The sequence below is a fragment of the Larus michahellis genome, chromosome 2, assembly GCF_964199755.1.
Source record: "Larus michahellis chromosome 2, bLarMic1.1, whole genome shotgun sequence".
NCBI lineage: Eukaryota > Metazoa > Chordata > Aves > Charadriiformes > Laridae > Larus > Larus michahellis.
The window spans coordinates 41732168-41752849 of record NC_133897.1 but is presented as its reverse complement, the minus strand read 5'-3'; the positions used below and the strand labels follow the sequence as shown (position 1 = coordinate 41752849).

At 36.9% G+C, this 20682-nt stretch overlaps 1 protein-coding gene across 6 annotated transcripts in view; it reads left to right on the top strand.

Annotated features, from left to right (window-relative positions):
• The window catches only part of ZNF385D (zinc finger protein 385D), a 438606-nt gene that overhangs the window by 332274 nt on the left and 85650 nt on the right, over positions 1-20682 (top strand). For all 6 annotated transcript variants that reach the window (XM_074575015.1, XM_074575014.1, XM_074575017.1 and 3 more), the window contains one exon: positions 6200-6310. In XM_074575015.1, the coding sequence (XP_074431116.1) occupies positions 6200-6310 (111 nt within the window). The remainder of the gene's footprint in view (positions 1-6199; positions 6311-20682) is intronic.

Below are 20682 nucleotides of genomic sequence, written 5' to 3'. Positions count from 1 at the left end.
AATGTCCAGCAGTTCTCCAAAACATCAGAGTTTCTGCATAAGTAATAACAATGTAATGTGATATAATATGATATAGTATTACTGCGTCTGTACAATTGACCAGCATGATTGCAGGGGAAATGTTTCTGCGTCCTTGATGCTACTGAGAGAGGATCTGCTCAGTTCTCAATTGGAAATAGTCAGATTATGCCCTGAGAAAATTTCTGGTTCAAAAAGTCCCCCAGCTATAAATGATAGTGGCTGTACATGATTGAGGAGGTTTCCTATAGCTTTTAGTAACTGCTCTTCCGGGTCTCTACTAGTATGTCACAATTATAATGCAGTAGGCAGTTTTATGTTTGAACGGTTTGGTGTTAAAACTGCATGCGTCATGCAGTTTTAAAAACGGATTCAGTTCACCAGTAAGTATAAACTGTGGAGCATATGACAACATTTTGTTCTTTTTTGCTTGGTAAGGCATTGTGTATGTGGTTGGTACAGGATTTACGCTGTTTCCAGTGCTCTTATTCGTTTCCCCATTTGTTGGAACATAAAAAAATGAATGAAATGAGCCCCTACTGAGTTATCTTTATTCCTTATCAACTTTACAATTAAGATGTTCACATAAGCCTCAACTCATACGTGGAAATATTAACACCTTGCCTGCAACTATAATAATATTACAGTGTGCTTGTTTGACTTTATTTTTGTACTCACAATTAAATGTGTTTGTAGAAGTGCAGGCCTATGATAAGAAACCGTACTCAGAATATCATTCCTTTAATGTTATTTTCATTGTAACATTTCATTGTCTTAGCATCTGGATTTTAAGAACTTGTGAGAGGTGTTGGTAGCTGTGTTACTGAATTCATTTGAGTAATGGAGGTCAGACTTTTGGTGGGTAATCTTTTTGTAAATTACCACTAAAGTGTTCTACAGCATTTTTTTCCTGAGAGCTTCAATGACCTGAGGTGTTTTTCTGCTCACTTAGTATAGGACTGTCATGGTTTAACCCCAGATGGCAGCTGAACACCACTCAGCCACACGGTCACTCCTCCTCCCTACCCTCTCTCCATCCACCAGTGGGATGGGGAGGAAAATTGGAAGAAAAGGTAAAGCTCTTGGCTTGAGATAAAGACAGTTTAATAGGATAGAAAAGAAAGATCATGATGATGATAATAATAATAATAATATACAAAACAAGTGATGCACAGTGCAATTGCTCACCACCTGCTGACCAATACCCGTCCCATTCCCAAGCAGTGATCCCACCCTCCGTCTGGGGTTAAACCACGACAAGGACCATAGTGATTTGAGTCAATCTTTTGCAGGTAATTTGTTTGGTTTTGAGGTAAATATAGTTCTGTACTTCTTTGACTCTTTTAGGGCTACCATATGTTCTGAACAGGCTCTGGGCATCCACATTATCATCATCCTTTGACCTGGATGCTTTTATTTATAGATATTAGTGCAATTCTATTAGTTTACTGCCAAACTCAAGCATTTGAAATGCTCATGTCATGCCCCTTGGTTTTAATATACAATTAAAAAAATAAAAATAACTCCTTTTGGTTTATATCCTTTTGCAATTTGAGCTTTTATGGATCAAACTTCCATGTTTTCCTTTGCTATCAGTTGTTGTTGTTTTTAAGTAAGGCATACGCTCATGCCTCTGGGATAAGAAGTCACGTAAAAAGGTCTAATAAAAATTATATATATTAAAAATTTGTTTAAATACAGGAAGAGCTATGTGTTTGAATTTCAGTTTCAGCATAAAAAAATTCTCCACCAAAAAAAAAAAGAACATTTAGTAATTGTTGGTGGAAATTATGTAAAATTTACATTTCCAAAGGAAAATTTCTCTGTAGGTAAAATTTACCAGCCTGGGTTCTGCCTTCTGCAGATATTTAATGAAATTTAATGAGAGAGAGACTTGGCTACAGAAGGCCCTCAAGGACAGCAGCTATGGTGATTCTGGAAAAGTTGCCCAGGCAGGTAGGATAACACGGGATCTCCTGGGTCAACTTCTCGGTGATTTGGTGGCAGATGTTTCATCCATAAGAATTCATGCAACAGCCGTTCCTTTCATCTGCAGTCCACCAAAAAAAAAAAAAAAAAAAAAAAAGAGGTCTTTCATGCTTTTCATGCTCTATGGTAAGCACCAGAACAAAGAAGAACGCAGCTAAGGTCATTGTTCTGATAACGTTGAATTTGAAACAAGCAAGCAAAACCACATGAAAGCGGTAAGGTCAAAGCTAAGAAAAGAGTATGGGGCCAACTTCTGCCATGCCCTTGCTTTAAGCCTGGGTTTTGCTGAAGCACAGTAAGGCCCTGAAAATCTTGGGGAAGGAATACAGTATTTGATCAAAGAAAGTAAATAATACCGTGTTGCCACAAATTTCAGCTTGAATAATTAAAACATAGATGATATTATTGCTGTGCATTTTATTTATTGAAAACAAAAGTTAGCTGAATAAAATATGAAACCTTTCATATTTATCTTCGTTGCCCAAACTAGCCGTTACCTTACAGTCTGCAATGAACCTTGAGCAATGTCCTACCCCTAGACTGACTGCAAGGAAAAGTGTGACACAGCCTGTGTTACATAGTAAGATAGACCTAGTGCTGGAGAGTAGAAAAGCAAAAGGTAGCGGACAAGTCAAACACAGGGCAGCTCACCCTTTTTGTGTTGTAACTTATATTGGTGAGAGGAAGTAAAGGGTGATCTTGCAAACCACGCTCTCCTGCACGTTTTTGACAGCTGAATCACCATCTTTCATGTGAATTCCAAATCTCTCTGTCCTTCACTGTAAATGGCAGTAAATTAGGAAGAACTTCTTTCTTTAGAAGAAGTTCAAAATTTAGGAAGAAGTTCCTTACAATGAGGGTGGTGAGACACTGGAACAGGTTGCCCAGAGAGGTGGTGGAGGCCCCATCCCTGGAGACATTCAAGGCCAGGCTTGGTGAGGCTCTGAGCAACCTGATCTAGTTGAAGATGTCCCTGCTTACTGCAGGGGGGTTGGACTAGATGACCTTTAAAGGTCCCTTCCAACCCAACACATTCTATGATTCTATGATAAATTAAATCAGTTGCATCTAAGAAATAAACTAAAAACCCAATGATTGTCATATAGCACTAGAAATGAGTAAAAAGCAGATTTTATGAAAGTATATCACGGTAACTTTTATTTTGAAAGCAAATACCATTTACATAAGTTGAAATACAATTTATATGTGTAATTAGTAACATTCAATGAGCCTAGAAGTGCTTGGAGATTCAGTTAAGTATCTCACCACTTGCTGATTATCTCAGCTACATGATATTATTTCCCTCTTTATACTTCCCTGCAATCCTTGCTCTCTATTTTCTGGCAATCAGCTGCCTCTCTTTGTTCCTCTGACTCTCAGCAGGGCTCCTCTCTGTCTTCCAGGGTCTGTGATATCCGAGTGCTTATCATGCTGCACCTAGGTATCCTGTTACCTCTTTCAAATTTCCTGCATAAAACTTCTAGAGGCTTATCTGGTGCTTTTAGGTGTTTATTTGAAAATTTATGTATTGGTGGTGTTTCCCAAATGAAATCTTCAGGAAAAAAAAAATAATGTCAAATATCACTCCGGCAATTCTGCCCCTCCAGCTTTATTAGAATCTGGGGCTAAGTTTTGAAGTTTAATTCTGCTTTGCAGTATCAAAGAGCAATTGGCAGAGAAGAGATTCTTACTTTGAAGCAGCTTTTCTTAATCAACTTGGAGGCTATCCAGAACACTTCTTCATTTAGAGCCATAAACACAAATCATCCAGTTCACAATGAGGCCATGTAGCTGTATATCTAGGAGTCCACATCTTTAGAAAGAGAAAGGGAAGTGTGCAGATGGATTTCTGTATCGGCAGATGAAAAAGGGAAAATCTGTGGAGTGATTAGGAAAGAAACTCCACATTTTCCCGTGAGATCAAAATAAAATTAAATCCAAAATAGACCGACTATTCCACACCTTCATGATTTTTCTCAATTCTACAATTTGTTTCATTCTCAATATGTGAGCATCAGTTCCCCCAGAATTCCAACCCCATTTGGAGCTAGAATTCTTACTGCGAAGATGGGCAAATCCAATGCAAAAAATCAGTTGGTCCATCTTGTGAACCATGGTGGTACCTTTCATATAACCCTTAGAGAGCTTCTTTGTTGGCTTTCCTAACTTATGGCACTTGTGAGATGATGTGAAAGAGCTTAGCATGTTAACGCTGAAGGCTAAACCAATAGTATCTCACAGCTGTGGTTAACGGAAAGGCAAACAGTTATGCTGGATCAAAGAATGCACAATTTCGTGTTATCATGTGCTGACTTATTCATATATCTGAGCTTGAGGTTTCCCTAAGTATTTTAGACCTGCAGTGGCAAAAGGAACAGTGCCTAAATTTCTCCAAACTTCATCAGCAGCGAAACAGCATCAGTTAAGACCAGGTCATGCTTTAGTGTTGAAAATCACAGGATACAGGTTTATTGGTTCTGCTGCTATAAGAAGTAATCTCTTGGGTAGTGGGGCAGTTGAAAAAAGAAGAGCTGTTACTGTCTATTTACTTTCCTATGTGGTGGTGTTTTTTTCTGGTCTATACAATAGTATTTTGGGACCGTGGACTTTTTCAAGATCATGTTACTGAGTAAAAGGAGTGCCCCAGCACATGGTTTGATCACCACAGAAAGTCTTACACAGCGTGCTGTAGTGTTTCAGAGCTTGATATACTCTCACCTTAGCCATCAGTGTTATTTTAGGGTTATGTTACAGTGGCACCCCTAGTTCCTAGGTAGCATTGGTGTTCTTCTATGCTGACAGTTGCACAAATGTATGAGGTGTTTTACTGTCACATCAAATTGAAGAGGATGTTCAACCTGAGCATTTCTTCCAAACCTTTCTATAAAGCTCTGACGTTTACCTTGGGTTTTTTTTGGTTTTTTTTTTTTTTTACAAATCTGAATTTCTTTTCAACAGGAGTTAGTTTAATGACCTATTTCATATCTGACACTGAACAGCTGTCAAGTGATGCAAAACTTCTGTAGTGATCTGTTCTGGATGCACTGCAATAGAAGCCATGACTGTCTGCCATTACATCTTCTATGAATAATTGATTAAGGAAAAGCTCTGATTCTTTATTTCTCAAATAACGCTTTGCTAACAGACTAGAAAAAAGTGAATTGTGGGGACATGAGCACGGAAAAAGTTGGGTTTTTTCTCAAGACACGTACAAATTATGCTGTGTGAATACTGGTTGTCATCAAAGTTAGACAGTTAGTTGTATTGTGTGTCATAAAAGTCTGTGATTTTGTAACAATACAATTTAAAGATAAAAACTATCAGTGGCCTTACAAAGTTGCTGTAAAGCTATTCCTAGATTTTAAAAATAGCTAAATAGCTGTGAAATGCTTTTTGTGAAAAAGAAATACAAATATTTTTGACCAGTGAATTTGGGGAAGTTGATTTCAATCTGCCACATAAAAACAGTCTCTTGGGTAGCCTTATGGGTTGCTGACTTGCAGACACTGACAGATCGGCGTTCTGGTAGAGGCTAGTTCAGAATAATGCTTTTCATGAAAGGAAAAATTCATCCTTCAAATAGGGTTTATTCAAAATTATTTCTTCTAAACGACTGTGAAAATAATCTTTGGAGGATTTGGATTTCTTGCAGGTTGTGTAGCAGTTGTTTTGTGGAAAAGATTGATTTATTAGTTCCTGGGAAATAATTATTTTTTTCATAATACTGAGCTATTCTGTTTTATTCTGGAATTATTTGTATATAATATCCTTCACATTTCCATTGATCCTTCTTTTAGTAATTTTATGTAAAATATTTTTGTTTCATTTAGTGCACTAGCTTTTGTATGATATCAAAAAACATAAATTGGTGTTTTGATAGGTGAACTTGTTCAACATTTACAGCTTTTATCTTTCTTCAGTAAAGGGAGATTGGCGCGTATAGAATTGAACTAAGGACGTGTATTTCAAGATACCTAATGACACTTTTCTTTGCTCCTCTTTGTAAAACTCTTTATTACCTCTTTGTAAAACTGTATGAAGAAGAAATACTTATTTTTGAAGAAAAATAATAGTTTTCTGTAGTGTGGGGTGTGGTATGGCATAATGCAGTAACTGTTTTGAGACTATAGATAACATAGCATACAGTGGAATGGCAAAAGCTTTTATTTTTCTTTTTATTCTCTCTTTACAGATGGACCCAATTCAAAAAGCTGTAATAAATCATACATTTGGGGTTCCTCTTCCTCATAGAAGAAAGCAAATCATATCATGCAACATTTGCCAGCTGAGATTTAATTCTGATGTAAGTCGATCATTTTGTATCAGATTAGAAATATGTACTTATCTTCTAGGATGTGCCGTAATTTGCATAAATTGAACCTAAATGAAATGTTGTGATTTCGGTTTGTGGCTCAGCAGATGAAAAGGCTGTAGGATGCTTCAAATAAACACAATTATTTGGTAGTGTTTATACACCCGGCCAGATTTTCCCTGCGGATATATTCCTGCAAGCTCATCAACTTCAGTTGTGCTGCACAGAGTGTAAATAGGAAAATGGATTGATCCATTACTGCTAATAAGGCTGAAATATTTGCTGGGTCCTAATTCTTCTACCAGTCCTGGTTATGTTTGCCTTCCTTTTCAGTCTGTAAATGTTACGAGTTATTCAGATATACTTCGAGTCCTTGTGGATCTACCTTCCTTTTTCTACCTTTACAATATCTCTAAAGCTCTAAAAAGAAAAAAAGCTCTAAAAAGAAAAAAAAAAAGCAGGTGATTTTTTTTTTTTCTGTTGGCTTCTACCTACATCCTCTCACTTCTCCAGCAAGCTGAACTCTCTAATACACAGAGGAAACCTGTACCCCACAATTACCCAAGGAAGCTGTGCTGTGGTGCTTCTTGCCAAGGAGTACGTGTTCTGTCACAGAAAAGCCTCTTGGAATTTAACTCCTTTATTTCCTTCTCCAAGATCACTGCGTGTACAGACAAAACCTGACATAGTACAACACAATTTATTCCGCTATTCTAGTCTCTCCAGGAAGTTTCTAGACATGGGCATTGCTGTTGGAAACTTACCTTCCCCTACCAAATGTCTTTCATTTACTACCGGTTTTACTAATTTAAATATGGATTTATTCTATCAGAATTTATTCTGTCAGAATAAAAATGTTTGAATTTAGAGTGAGGACTAACCCAAAAACATCCATGAGACATCCATGCTAGTCATATGAAGAAATGGAATAATTCTTGTGTGATGCTACTTCTTTGTAGGCAGTATTTATGTACGGTTTGTACCTATTTTTAGTTTATCGATTATTTATCAAAGCCACGAACTTGTCAAAAACTTAAATTGAACCTTGAAACATTCTTCTAAGGATCGGCCACCTAGGGGTTAAAAATAATGCAGGTCTTTTCATTCCCCTTAGCTTTTTATTCCTTAGAAATAATTTTAACAAGATCTTAATTTCCAGACCAGACAGTACTTACTATCACTGATGACTCCAGATTTTCTAGTTCATGGACTGAATGGACACCTTCCTCTTATAACATTGACAGTGGTGCAAGGAAGGGTTAGACATTCTCTGGGCCTGTCGTGTCCCTCACAGATAAAAATAGAAGAGTCAAATTAGGCTCTTTCAATTAGAAGCCAGATGCTAGAATTAGGACTGTAGATACTGAGCCATTCATGGGGAGGGGACGACAGAGACTTCTGGGCCACAGTGCATGCCACTGACTAAGCAGCCCAGCTAATCACTCATAATTTTCATCTTTGTCTTGGAGAAAAAGCACGTCACACGGAATCATACATAGTATGTAGCTGCATGAGACGTCAAGCACCTCGGTGTTACATACTAAAGTGAAACACCTCCTTTCACAGAGGGTATACCGTTTGTTAGTCTGCAAGAAGATCTAGACAAAAGAAAGGATGAATACATCATTAAAATGACTCAGTCATTAGCAGATACACAACTTGGATTGATACACGGGATGGAAAATTTTCCAGCTGACAGGAGCTAGGCATTTTCCAGAATAAAATGTTTGAAATAAAAATTCCTCTACACAGAAGCAAACAAGATATCAGTGGACACTAATACTTCTTATGTGTGGGACTGGTATGCTCCCATACTTTTCTGCTGCTCTTAGAAAGGATTCCAAAGAAGAGAGGGGGAAGAAGCAGTGGCCATTTTCAGAGTCATCTACAGTGCTCAAAAAGCTGGTTTCAGAAGAAATCTATTCATTTAGACTGTTCGCAGCAAACTCTTGGAAGAAAAGGTTTCAAGCAGATATTTAGTTGTCTCTTGACACCTTCAAGGTGACACACCTTCATAGACTTGAACTCCAATTTGCCAACACTGTTCAGTAGAACGTTGTTCTAATGCTCCCCTCTCTCAAAGCAGATCAATACCATTAACTTTTTGGAATGGGGAGACCTTCTTACTGAGTATCTTTCACTTTCCACTTTTAATATTCACCTAATTTTTAAAGCAAACCCAGTGTTTCTGATTGATGGAGAGATTACTATCCAAAAGCTGCCCATTGATTAACATGGGATGATATCTCTCTCCCTTTTCCCTACCACACAGAAGAGATTTAAGGGTATCTTTTTGATAGTCTCTTCTCATTCCAGTGCATATAGTTATTACTCCTGAAAATCACAAAGCGCTCTGCTGAGGCTTTTCGAGAAATAGTAAGTGGTCAGACTTCCACTGCAGTTTAGAAATGTGTTTCTGCAATATGAAGGCAATAGGCAGAGCTAAGTTCCTCCGTTCCTTGGGTAGTTCTGTATGTCCAACAGTTTTTGAAGCAAAAATGCACTAAACTAAAGATCTAATGTTGAGACTTAAAGGAAAGCTTGCTCTGAAGAAAAAGACCTATTAGCTATCATTTTTTGATAACTCTACTGTATGAATGGCAAGCACACACATTGTAATTTTTTCTTTTATTATTATGAAAAAGTTTCATTTACTGAATGTTCCTACCTTTCATTTTCATCATATTTTGTTGAACATGATTTAAAACCATAACAACAGTAAATAGCTTTTCTGTTCAGAAACCTAGGGCTTTGTGGCTTCTCTGCCAATACGTCTTTATTTTTAGATGCCAGAGATAGGACTTATCAGACACTAATGATTAGAAATTCCATTTACCTACTGCACGACAATATTATGAAAATGTTTACAATAAAACTGGTCTGTGAGATTTTTCATTTTTGCAGAGAACACAGAATTTTCTCCCCTTTGATACAGATTTCTTTCAGAGCAGAAGAGCTTTTTTTTCTGGTTACACGGTATCAAAATTACATTCCAAAGAAAAATGAGAAAAGGCAGTACAATAGTCTAAAATCGTTTAGCTTCTTTCTAAAGGAGTTATCTATAAATCTTCATGACAGCTGTGTGTTCAGTATTTCTTTTTAAAATAAATCTTCTCATACAAGAGAAGGGAGGAATGAGCAAGTAACCAAAGCCTCTCCATGCTGAGAAAAAAACATTAGAACAGCAGAGGTAGGTTCTGTGGAGTCTGTTTCAAGCAGTGAATCTTTTTTTTTTTCGGTTTTTTTTTTTTTTGCATTGAGAGAGATCTATCTGTAACATTTACATTCACATTGTTCATCCAATACAGGGCAAAACATTTAAGTATGTGCTTAGTTGCAAGTCTGTGAGTTGCCATTTAGACTTTGGCAGCTGCTGAGAGCTATTGCACCAGTTCAGAAGAACTGTTAAATGCATACTTTGTAGTAAACATTAAACATCTGCTAAAAGCACCCTGTAAAATGAAGTCCAGCTGGCTTCAGTAGGACAACTCATGTGCCTATAGATAGCTGTAGGAGTAAATTCTCTGATAACATGTCCAATCACTAAAAAAAAAAAACACAACCAAACCAAACTAAACCAAAAAACCCAAACAAACAACCCAATGGTTTGGAAAAAAAGAACTTACTAAATTTTCCTCATGTTTTTGATCACCTGTCTTGACTTTTTGGTTTCACACATTTCCAATTTCATCAACTGATCAAGGCAGTGACAGTGTCTGTTAACAAGGTCAATTCTTGCAAAGGGATTCTCTCTTTCTCTTCCCTCTCATTTAATGCAGATGTCTGAGTGATAATCCAGCTTGCCGTTAGAGAAAGGTTGGGCAGTGTTTTTATGTACTCACAGGACTTAAATTCCATTATGATACATTGTAAAAATATTTCCAAATATGTTAGCCAGAAATTATTGTTTGACTTAAATAGCAACAGTAGTAATATTCTCCTGAAAGTCATGAACTGAATGCTCATTGTGGAGTCCTTATTTGTTGTGGTTTTACCTTGGTTTTCTCCATCTTTATAAAGAAAAGGTATCGATACATAGTTCAACGGTATGAAGTTGTCAGGATTCAAAAAGTGTCGTTCCAATAAAATAATAGTGAAGGATTTTTTTAGAGGATAAGGATGCACTATAGCTCCACAGGATTTTACTATGGTTCTAACTTTCATGGGGAAAGAAGCAGGACCAGAGGACATGTATCCCATTTAGGTTATGCTTGGTACCTAGAGCAAATGACTAAAGTATCAATTTGTAAGCACCTAAGGAATAATAAGGTGATAAGAAACAGCCAACATGAATTTGTCAGGAACAAATCATGTCAAACCAATCTGATTTTCTTCTTTGACAGGGTAATTGGTCTAATGGATAATGGGGAATAAAGAGATGTGATATATTTTGGCTTTAATAAGGGTTGATGCAGCCCTATGTGACAGTCTTGTAAAGTAAGTAGGTGAACATGGTCCAGGTGAAATTGTTAAAAGTTGGTTGCACAACAGATTGAAAAACTGTACTGAGAGTAGTTGCTGATGGTTTCCTGTCAAAACAAAAGATCACTACAAGTCAGGATCTGCAGGAGTCTGTTCTGTGCTTGCTGCTACTCTAAATTTTCATTAGCAATGTGCCTGACACAATAGAAAGTACATACACCGGGTTTGTGGATGACACCTAGATGGAGGGTGGCAGGCACTTGATGGAAAGTGGCAAGTTCAGGATTGCAGTCCAAAATTGTCTTCACCAGCTGGAGAAAATAGTCTGGAATTCTGACAAGTGCAGTAAATAAAAGCACAAACTATTGAGCTTAGACTGGAAAAATTAAATGTACAAGTAGTAAAATGAGAAATGTCTGGCAAAACGGGCAAAAAGAAATTATAGTGAATCACAATCCAAATATACATTAACAGTTGCTAATGGGGGAAAAAAAAACAAAACACCCAACTAATTCTATGATAATGTTTTTTCCCCAAAAAATTGTTACATTTATCAATAGACAGGTAAGTATTCCACAGTATTTGAAATTGGCAATGCCTCAGGTGAAGAATTATTTACAGCAGTGATTATCACACTTTAACAAAAGCATAATTAGTAGCAGAATTTAGAAGACATCCACTAGTATGACAAGATGTAAAAAAACTTTATTAGGGAAAGTAGAAAGAACTGGATAGATAGTGTATGAAAGGGGGTTAATAAGAGAACAGCGACTAATTGATATTTGCGTTCCTTGGTTTTGATAGAAGAATAAATTTGATTAATTCTTCAGATTAATTTGATTCAATAAATTTTTTGTTGGAATATTTGGTGAAACAATTCCAGCTCTAACGGTAGTGAAGTTCTGGAAGGAAACACATAGGGACATTTGTGGCCTCCCTGTTGGCAGAGGGGCTTAACAAATTAGACACCTGTTTCTGAGAATGGACAGGAAACGCTGAATGTAGCTTCAGAGCTGAGAGAGAGATTACGTGACCTCCTGCTCAACTAACTTACAAACCTGTTTCCATGGTATGGAAGAGGTAATAGAGATTTCATTTCTTCTCCTTGCCAAGTGATGGTCACACCTGGCCTGTGGCCTCTGTTTGCAGAGAGAGGGACTTTCAAAAGTTGATCCATTAAGAACCAGGAAAGGCTGATACAGCTAACTGCTTGAAGTTATTTAGCATTTCACCCTTCTGATTTCAACTTTCAGAGATATGCTTAAATGGTATTCGAAGCCACATGTACTATTTACCTCAGTCGCTGTTCTGTGTGTGGCTATAACCACATGTTCTTATTCTTTGCATGTTTCATTGTGCCTCCAATTGTGGGTTAGATTTAGATTTCCAATTAACCTTTCTTTAGATTTAGAACCCTGCTTTGGTATAAAAGCAACAATTTCTGCTTGAATTGTAATGCACGGCTTCCTTAATCAAAGTCACTTGTTGCAGGTATTGCCAGCCATCAAGCACATTTATCTATTACCTGAGGACAATTTGACTTCTGGTCGTTCCAAACTGATGCATCTGCGTTCAGTCAGATCATCAGCCTGATTCTTTGAGGAGAGTCTCTTGAGCAAGCGTTTACAGATGCTCAGCATCCCCTTAAACTCAGTGTTACTCTGTGAGGGTATAGCATTAATTGCAGCACTTGTACCTCACCCAGAATAAAACTTCACCCAGAGTTAACTTAATTTTATTTATATATAAAATTATTTATATATATATATAAAATTTATATAGGTATATAACTTCATCTATCTATGTATATATGCTACTTCTTTCTAATAATGCACCATCTTTCCTGTACTGTGGAGTTGAGCATAAGGAGAGAAACAAGTGCTGATTTCAATTGTGGAATTGCACATGCCATTCATTTGAGATCAGAATGTGAGTCAGAATGGAAATACACTCATAGGTCGACACTTTTCCAGAGATACTGGTTTGTAGTATTCACTGGAAAAAGTAGCAATTAATCACAGAAGGTGATTAGTGCAGAGGTTTCTATGGGATATCTGGCATTTGTGTCAACACATTATGGAAACCCTAAAGAATTGCTAAAAAAATAATTCAAGATACGTGATTTTTTGGCACGCCAAAAGTCTAACCAAATAGCAAACAATATTTTGCAGTTACATTGCATACATGACTAATTTGAAAACAACCACAATTTTTTTTGCCCAGTTGGATATTGAGTGGAGTCTGCTTTTATAGGCCTAGCCTGCACATTTTAGAAGCATTACCTCCTCTTTCCACTTTTAAAGGCTGCAATATGAGTTGCAGTCAGGTCCTGTGCAGGTCTGGTCTTCCCCATACTAGAGAATTCAAACTTCCTTTTTTTGACTGGGTGCTGTATTTTGAAAGAAAATAATCTTAATTTTTTATTTCAGTCTCGTCTTCTGTTAGATGTTGTTTCATTCTGAAATGGTTCTGAGTAACCTTTTTCGTGTAGGAAATAAGTAACTCAGTTTATAAATTATGAAATCCAGAATACTCTGTTGAACAACAGTCATGAATTTTCACAAAATCTGTAGTTTCTTAAAGCATTTCTAAAACGCTTAGTACAAAGTATAAATAATTTCCTTTTGTTGTATGAATTATTTTTCCCGTATTTTTGCACCTTCTGTGCAAAACTTTTGTGCACCTATAAAACCTAGGAGCAGAAATTATTAATATCTGACACAGCACCTTGTTGTTTAGCTTCTGAGTACTTTTGGAGGTGTTGAACTGAGTCCCTTGACTGATAACCTAAGGGTGTAGGTATTTCCTTGCCTCTTAAGCATTGCCCACAATCCAAACATTTGGGTGGTGTAAGTGGTCTCTCGGTCGTTCACAAGCTATGGAGCTCTCTACATTAACTCTTCACTAATCCTTGTACCTCTCTCCTCTCTTGTAGTGAAAGTAATCTATTCTGTCTAGAAAATCTGTACTGTTGCAGAACATGGACCAGCCCAGAGGTATCGGGCTCGTAGAGGCATTGCCTGATGACAAAAAAGAAGTAGGAAAGAAGGAAAGTTTCAAGTTATTGATCTTTAAGAACGCATGCTCTTAATATCAGCTGGTTACTTGGTCTGTTGCCTTTGGAGAGAGATTGAGTGCCTTGGTGTCCACTGCATTCACAATTTATTCTAAAAATTCACTCTCCGGCCACGTTCAGCAGTGGTAGTTGAAGAGAGAGTGTCTAAATCAACCATGGGAACAGGCTGCCCAGGAAAGTGGTTGAGTCACCATCACTGGAGGTATTTAAAAGATGTGTAGATACGGCGCGTAGGGACATGGGTTAGTTAGTGGTAACCTAACACTTGGTAGCGTTAGGTTAACAGTTGGACTCGATCTTAAGGGTCTTTTTCAACCTAAATGATTCTGTTCCGTAAATCCAGGAGCAAGCAAAGTCTAATGCTTCCCAGCTACCTGGTCCCTGCACAAGCAGAGGTTATGGAGAAATGTCTAACATCTGCATCAACTGAACACCACAGTCAGTATAAGAACACGATCCTGGAGGGATTAAAACATTCAGCTTATCAGCAGTTGTTGCTGTGTTAGGACTTAAAAAAATTATGCAAACCAGACTTCTTTTTATTCACCTTTGTCAACTCTTGCTTCCTACCTCTGCTCATCCTACCAGGTTATTTCATTTTCAAAGCACTCACTTTTTTTGATAAAGCAAGCCAATTGTGCAGAAGGTTTGACATCTCTTGAAAATTACTTGAGTTTGCTAGAAATGGTCTGTGAATAGGCAATGGCGCTCTCTGATAGTCCCATTTATAATTTGCAGAAGATTAATGACCTGTATTCTGGCTGTGGAATATGGAGACAAATTGGTTTAAAAGGTTTCTGCTTCTGACACCAAAGTGAATGGTTGCAGTATTTGCCCTTTTGGGCCCAACTTTTAACTTCTGCTTGGGCGTAGATGATCTCAGAACTGCAAAGAGCAGAAGAAGAAGCAGAGAAAGGCAGAGGTGAGAGTAATTAATAAGAGAGAAAGTCTGAAATAAATGTAACCTCCCTCCTGTGTTTAAACACATCTATGCTTGTTACTGTCAGAAATTTTCCTTCTCTCGGAAGTTATTAAATTAGAATATAAGAATATACCAGAAAACATGATATTGGTGGGCGGAAAGCAGACCTAAATGGTCTGATAGGCCATAAATTTTCCAAAATCTCCTTTCAGTGTCAGGAGAGTGCTTAACGTGGATTATCTGTCAGTCACTAAGATAACTTCCAGGCAAATTACATATTTATTTCCAGTGGTTTTAATGAATCGGGTCCTGTAGCTACATTCCTAAGGTTACAATAATGTCAGAAAGATTTTGTGCCTGGTGAAGGGTGGGGGAACATGAGAATTAAATTTAAATGCTAAAGTTGGGTAAGTATTGGCTAATTGGAGTTTCTTTGAAGTCTGTGGCTGGAATTGCGGGAATGAAGACAACGCTTAGTTAGTATTTTTGAACTGTATATTGAAAAATACCATTTGGTATTGGTAAGACAGGGAAAAATACAGACAGTGTAAAGGGGCCGGGGGTGGGGGGTGGGAAGAAAGAATTCTCTCTTCCAGTTCTCTCGTGTTCCATTCATGGAAAAGACTGCCCATTTCAACTGCAAGGAGAGAAACCTCTGCTTTATCACTTCTTGCCAAACACTTATTTGTGTTTGAGACATTTTTTCCTGTCAGCTTCCTCAGTCAACGTGTGAAGTAAATCAGTCAACTCTAATAAACAACTGAAATTTATGAACAACGGTGATGGGGACTCTTTACAGAAACCACTTTCCATAAGCGAGTCATCACCTAAAAGGAAAGATAAATTGTAAACTCTTTGCTGTGCAATCTTCATCTAGCTTTGCTTGGTCTGTGGTAACTTCTTCCTTATAAATTTATTTTAAAAAATAAGAATTTATGCAGTAGAGAATCTGAGATTCTGGATTATTAATAATAGGTGCAGGTAACAAATGTGACTATAAAAACAGAAAAATATTGTCTGCTTTCAGTCACCAATCAGTGACTCCTCCTGGCTCACTTTCTTAGGCACTGATAAGGACATAAAGCAGAACTGGGAGAAGATAAACAGGCAGGGATATATGTCAAAGTCTGGTCCACAGAAAGAGCAGATAGTGACGAAAATGTGGCGTTTTATGTGATGTAGCAAGATCTCCATCAAAATGAGTCAAATGATGTACAGTGTATTTTTTCTCAAAAAAAACCCCCCTAATCCTAATTTATTCTAAAAATGCATTAAAAGTAAAGTTGCTCTTTTACTTGGCTTTGGTTGATTATACCCTATTCCAACAGCCATAAAATCTTTTCAAATGATCTCTGGACACTTTTTTTTTTTTTTTCTCTTTATGGTCAGTAAAATTGCACTCCCTGGGGTACCTTTGATATATTCTTCTTCACTGTATCTGTGCAGCCACCTCTTGTACAAAACATAATGTTTTCTTTTGTGAAAATTACTGTTAAACGTAACTGCCCCTGATGTAAACAAATTCCACTTCAGAACCTCCAGGCCTGACTTTTTCAGCTTCTTGGTTCTTTTATGACTCCTCGCATGTCTTTTACAGTCTCTGGAGATATTGCTATTCCGTGTACTTACTCACATCACAGCTAACAGCTGGGAGTCTGATCCTCTGAAGGAGTGGAAGTGCAACCCAGTATCTACTTTTAAAAGCTTTATATTGGAATAAAAAAGCACCTATTTGAACTATACCTTTGAGGGTGTATTGCCCCCACTCATGTGCATTTTCTTTTTTAATCTCAATTGAAAATGAAGTCTTTAAAGGTTTAAAATGGCCAAAGGGGACTGACTTCTTTTCAGGAAAGAATCCAATATGGCACTTACACCTGACTCCCCCGTGGCCTTTAAAAGCGTGATTATGAATTCAAAACACGTATTTAAACCGAGGCAATGCTCCGCTGGCAGACCATAGAGGTACTCCCATATATATAATTGTTTGATGACTTGATCTCAAACTGTGATTTTAAAAATACAGGGGTTTATTCTGTTTGGGGTTTATATAGGTCTCATTGTATTGTGGTGGAATAACTGTAGATAGAGATGCATGGTAAACGTACTGAATTCATTTATGTTAGCTCTTTTTGGATGGGCATAAATGTTTCTTTTTATTCTTTAGAAAGGAGATTTTAGAAGGTAGTTTCTGAACAGGTTTTATCCTTTCCTCAGCATAGCCTATTTTCTCTGCATCAGTGGACTTGTCATGATAATCAACTTTTTTGTCCCAACCGTCAATCACTCCTGATTACAGCTGGGGAGAAGTTCTGTTCTGTTGATCAGCCCATCAGTGCACATAATGTTACACCTGGAGACAAGTGAAAATCATCCCTGGATGGGAGAATCACTTGCCTTCAAGGCTTTTGTCTGAAGTATTTTAATTTACATTTAGAGTCTTGTTGCAATTGTCAGTGCTTGCTTTGATTTTATTATTTCTTTGACAAAAATAAGTTCAGTTGATCTTTTCCTACATGATTAGAAGAAGAATGCTTTTCCATTTCAAATAACATCTTATGTTGTAACTTTTTCACTTCATTGTACAAATATTGCAATAATTATCACTATATAAATTAAAAATTATATGGTTATGTTGTACTTCAATAGGAGGAACACAGTATATGCTAGCCCAGAATTTTTGCAAAAGCTATTTCATTGGCTTTTAATCAGATAATTGGCTAGGGTAATATTTATCTTTAGTATTCAATTTGTATGAAGTGGCTGTGTTACAAACTTAATAGCAATGAAATCATTAAAAATTAAAAGCATCTTTTCTTTCTTTAAAGAAATATGCCTTATATTGTGATCATTACTGAATAACACACTTCTGAAAATAGTGGCATTTTATATATCTAAAGCCAAGCATTTTTCCTTCCTTGTGATAAAGGTATTTTTCAGTTTTCACAAGAATGATGAAACTTCAGCTTGAGTACATACTGTAAATTTTGCTAATAACTTAAGCACGACTTTTAATTAGCTGTCCGAATAACCAGATGTAGTTTAATTGTACTGTTCTTTTTCCTCCCACAGTCACTTTTATATTTTAGCTATCTTTTATGTTGTCATTGTCACAAGTTTATCCTTTCACAATATCAAAAAACCACAACATATAAGAAGACTGTAAACCTGATACTTCAAGGGCTACAGGATGAAGTGTAAATGAGAAGAAAGTAGAATGTGAGAGTATGGGGTAATAAAGATTTGATTAGCAATCATGTTTTTACATAAAAGGTTTAATTTTCCTATTCCTGCTGGTCATTTTCAGGACAGTGATATATTGCTTTTTGCAATGAGCCATGCCACCAAAGAGAAGGTGTTATGTTTTCATTAGATGCAGGCACTTCAGCATTATTATCTCTCACCTCAGTCTACACAGCCAATACAAAACATGTCCAAATGTCATAATTTAATAGACCAATGATATATGCAGTAATTTAAAAACTATGGGATATTTGCTCAGGTGTTTTGTTTTGTTTCGTCTTAAATTGATGATAAAAGCACTAAATTGCAAATCAAGTAATCACTCAAACAGGCTCACTCCTTATGTTCTGTCTGCTTGAATACCTTGTTTGCCAAATACAGAACTTCATCACTTGTATAGAAGTTGTTCTTCCAAAGTGACAACCTGTTTATTTTTATGGTTTAGTAATTAATGTGAGCATACTGCATGATTTTTATTTTACAGGGTACACCAATCTGCATTACCTTCCCAAAGACTCTCACCACTTCTTATTGTAATTACCTAACAGAAAATTTTGTTTTGTTATTGAATAGAGATATTTGATGGTTCTTCACTAATCCAATTCTAGTCAAATAGCTTGCCACAAGGTACCTGTCATTGCTTGGCAATTTATTCTGTAACATGATTTTCATACCAGAATCTTGAGTACTGATAAACAGTTATGATAAAGTTGATTTCTAAGGTAAACACATTCTGAGAAGCAGCAATAAGTGAGTAACAGTATCTGAAGATCTCAGAAAACATGGAGCGTATGGAAATAATTAACACCTTGGACACTGGAGGAATGAAAATTTTTACTGCATTTAACAGTGTTTTATTCTGTATAATTCCCAGTGGCTAAGAATTATTTTTTTCCTAATATTATTTTACATGACTAATTTGTATCTCTTTAGTGCCTGAAAAGGCTGTAGGAATGAAACTTGCTTCACGGAAGAGCTAAGAAAATGTATATCATGTAGTTACAGGATGGAAGAATCTTTAATAAAAAGCACCAAAAAGGGTGCAGCACCAAGTTGACTGTTCTTCTAAAGTCTGAGACCCACGTCTCAATTGGTAAGACAAGCCTTACTAGCATGGCAAGCCAACAGGACATGAGATGCAGGGAAAACGGTGCAATCTTTGTAGGCTTCTTAGCTTGTCCTGTGCTAAATTAGTGCTGTTGGAGGCGGTGCTGCCACCAAAACAATTGGCAAGAGGTAAGGACAGAACAGATATTCAGGAGAAGACAGGAGGAGATGCAATGACATTCATCAAGGAGTGGGGACTGCAGTGACAAGAAAAGGGTTCTGGTACAGACTCTTGGCTAAAATAGATTGGTTGTATTAGTGGTCATTTCTGTCTTGTAGGGATGATTGCATTTGCCCAAGCAGGGATTCTGTACTTAAGACATATTTCAACCTAAGGTACAAGTTCTGTCATCCTTCCAAGAAGGATCTAATTTTTTATTATGTATGTTCTGCATTAATAGAAGGAATTGTAAAGGAAGAGAAGTTCCTATGGAGTGGAAGATGTGCATTTCACACTTGAAAGAAATTTGATGCAATATTGTCTAGGCTAATAAGATAAGAAAGATGATTTCTTGGACTCACATCATGAGAGAAGACCAATGCAGAGTTATCATGGGTGTGTGTGACCATCTCTGGTGTTCAGAGGTGGAAAAGAAGTATAGTTTCTGGTGGTAGAAAGCTGAATTTTGTGTGAATTTTCCAGGTGCTGCACGGCCTTTGAATTGCCAGCACTGGCAGCCTAATGATCAAAAGCAAAATTCCTGAAAAGGATCTCGCCTAAACTACGAAAGCTAGTTCTGAATTGGTTTAATCTCTCAGTAAATCCCATAGAAAATGAGTGAAATTAATCAAGGGCAAATCAATCTTTTGAAAAAGTTAGCACTAAGAAAAAGTAGGCTTTTGTTCTGATGACTTTATTAACTGATTTTCCTATCACTTATAACCATTTTAAGGATGAATATTCAGTTGTGGCTGTGATCACTGTTTAGTTGCAGACACCAGTCCATGCTACTTCAGTCACAACCAAAGGCAGGGTCCCAAGAGGGCTCAGCATTTTTGTCATGTTTCTTGCTGAGTGTCCATTGATTTAGATAAACAGCCATTAATCATACACTGGAAATAATTTCTCAGGAAACGTGTTATTGGTATGGTCTGAATAATTCTGCAATTATGATCTTAAAAATAGTAGAGGTGCTGTTTAATCCGTAATTTACTTAGAACCTGAAGAATACTACGGCTCATTTATACAAGGAGCCTACAGCTAAATATCTATTCAGTATACAGTGCTTTACAGATGTGGCAGATGAGATCTTTTCTCTAGAGAGCTTATTTTCTAATAAATCAGAAATGAAACCAGAATATAAGGTAGGGAGAGCAGCAGGGGATGGTCAAACGAATTAAGGGAAAAATACTTTCTGAAACTCATTTTTCAGTTTTCTTGAAAGAGAGAGATACTAGATAACTAGGTAACATGTTGGAACAGTTGAAGTCAAGCCTGTAAAAAATGTCTGAGGGTGAATAAGTTTATTTTCAGAATTTGTAGTTTATGGAATATATGGTTGGAGTGTAGGTGTGTTGTTATAAGGCAGGCAAGTGGGAGAAGGAGCTATGTAAGAGACGAGACAAATAATATTGAATAACAGCTGTGATATT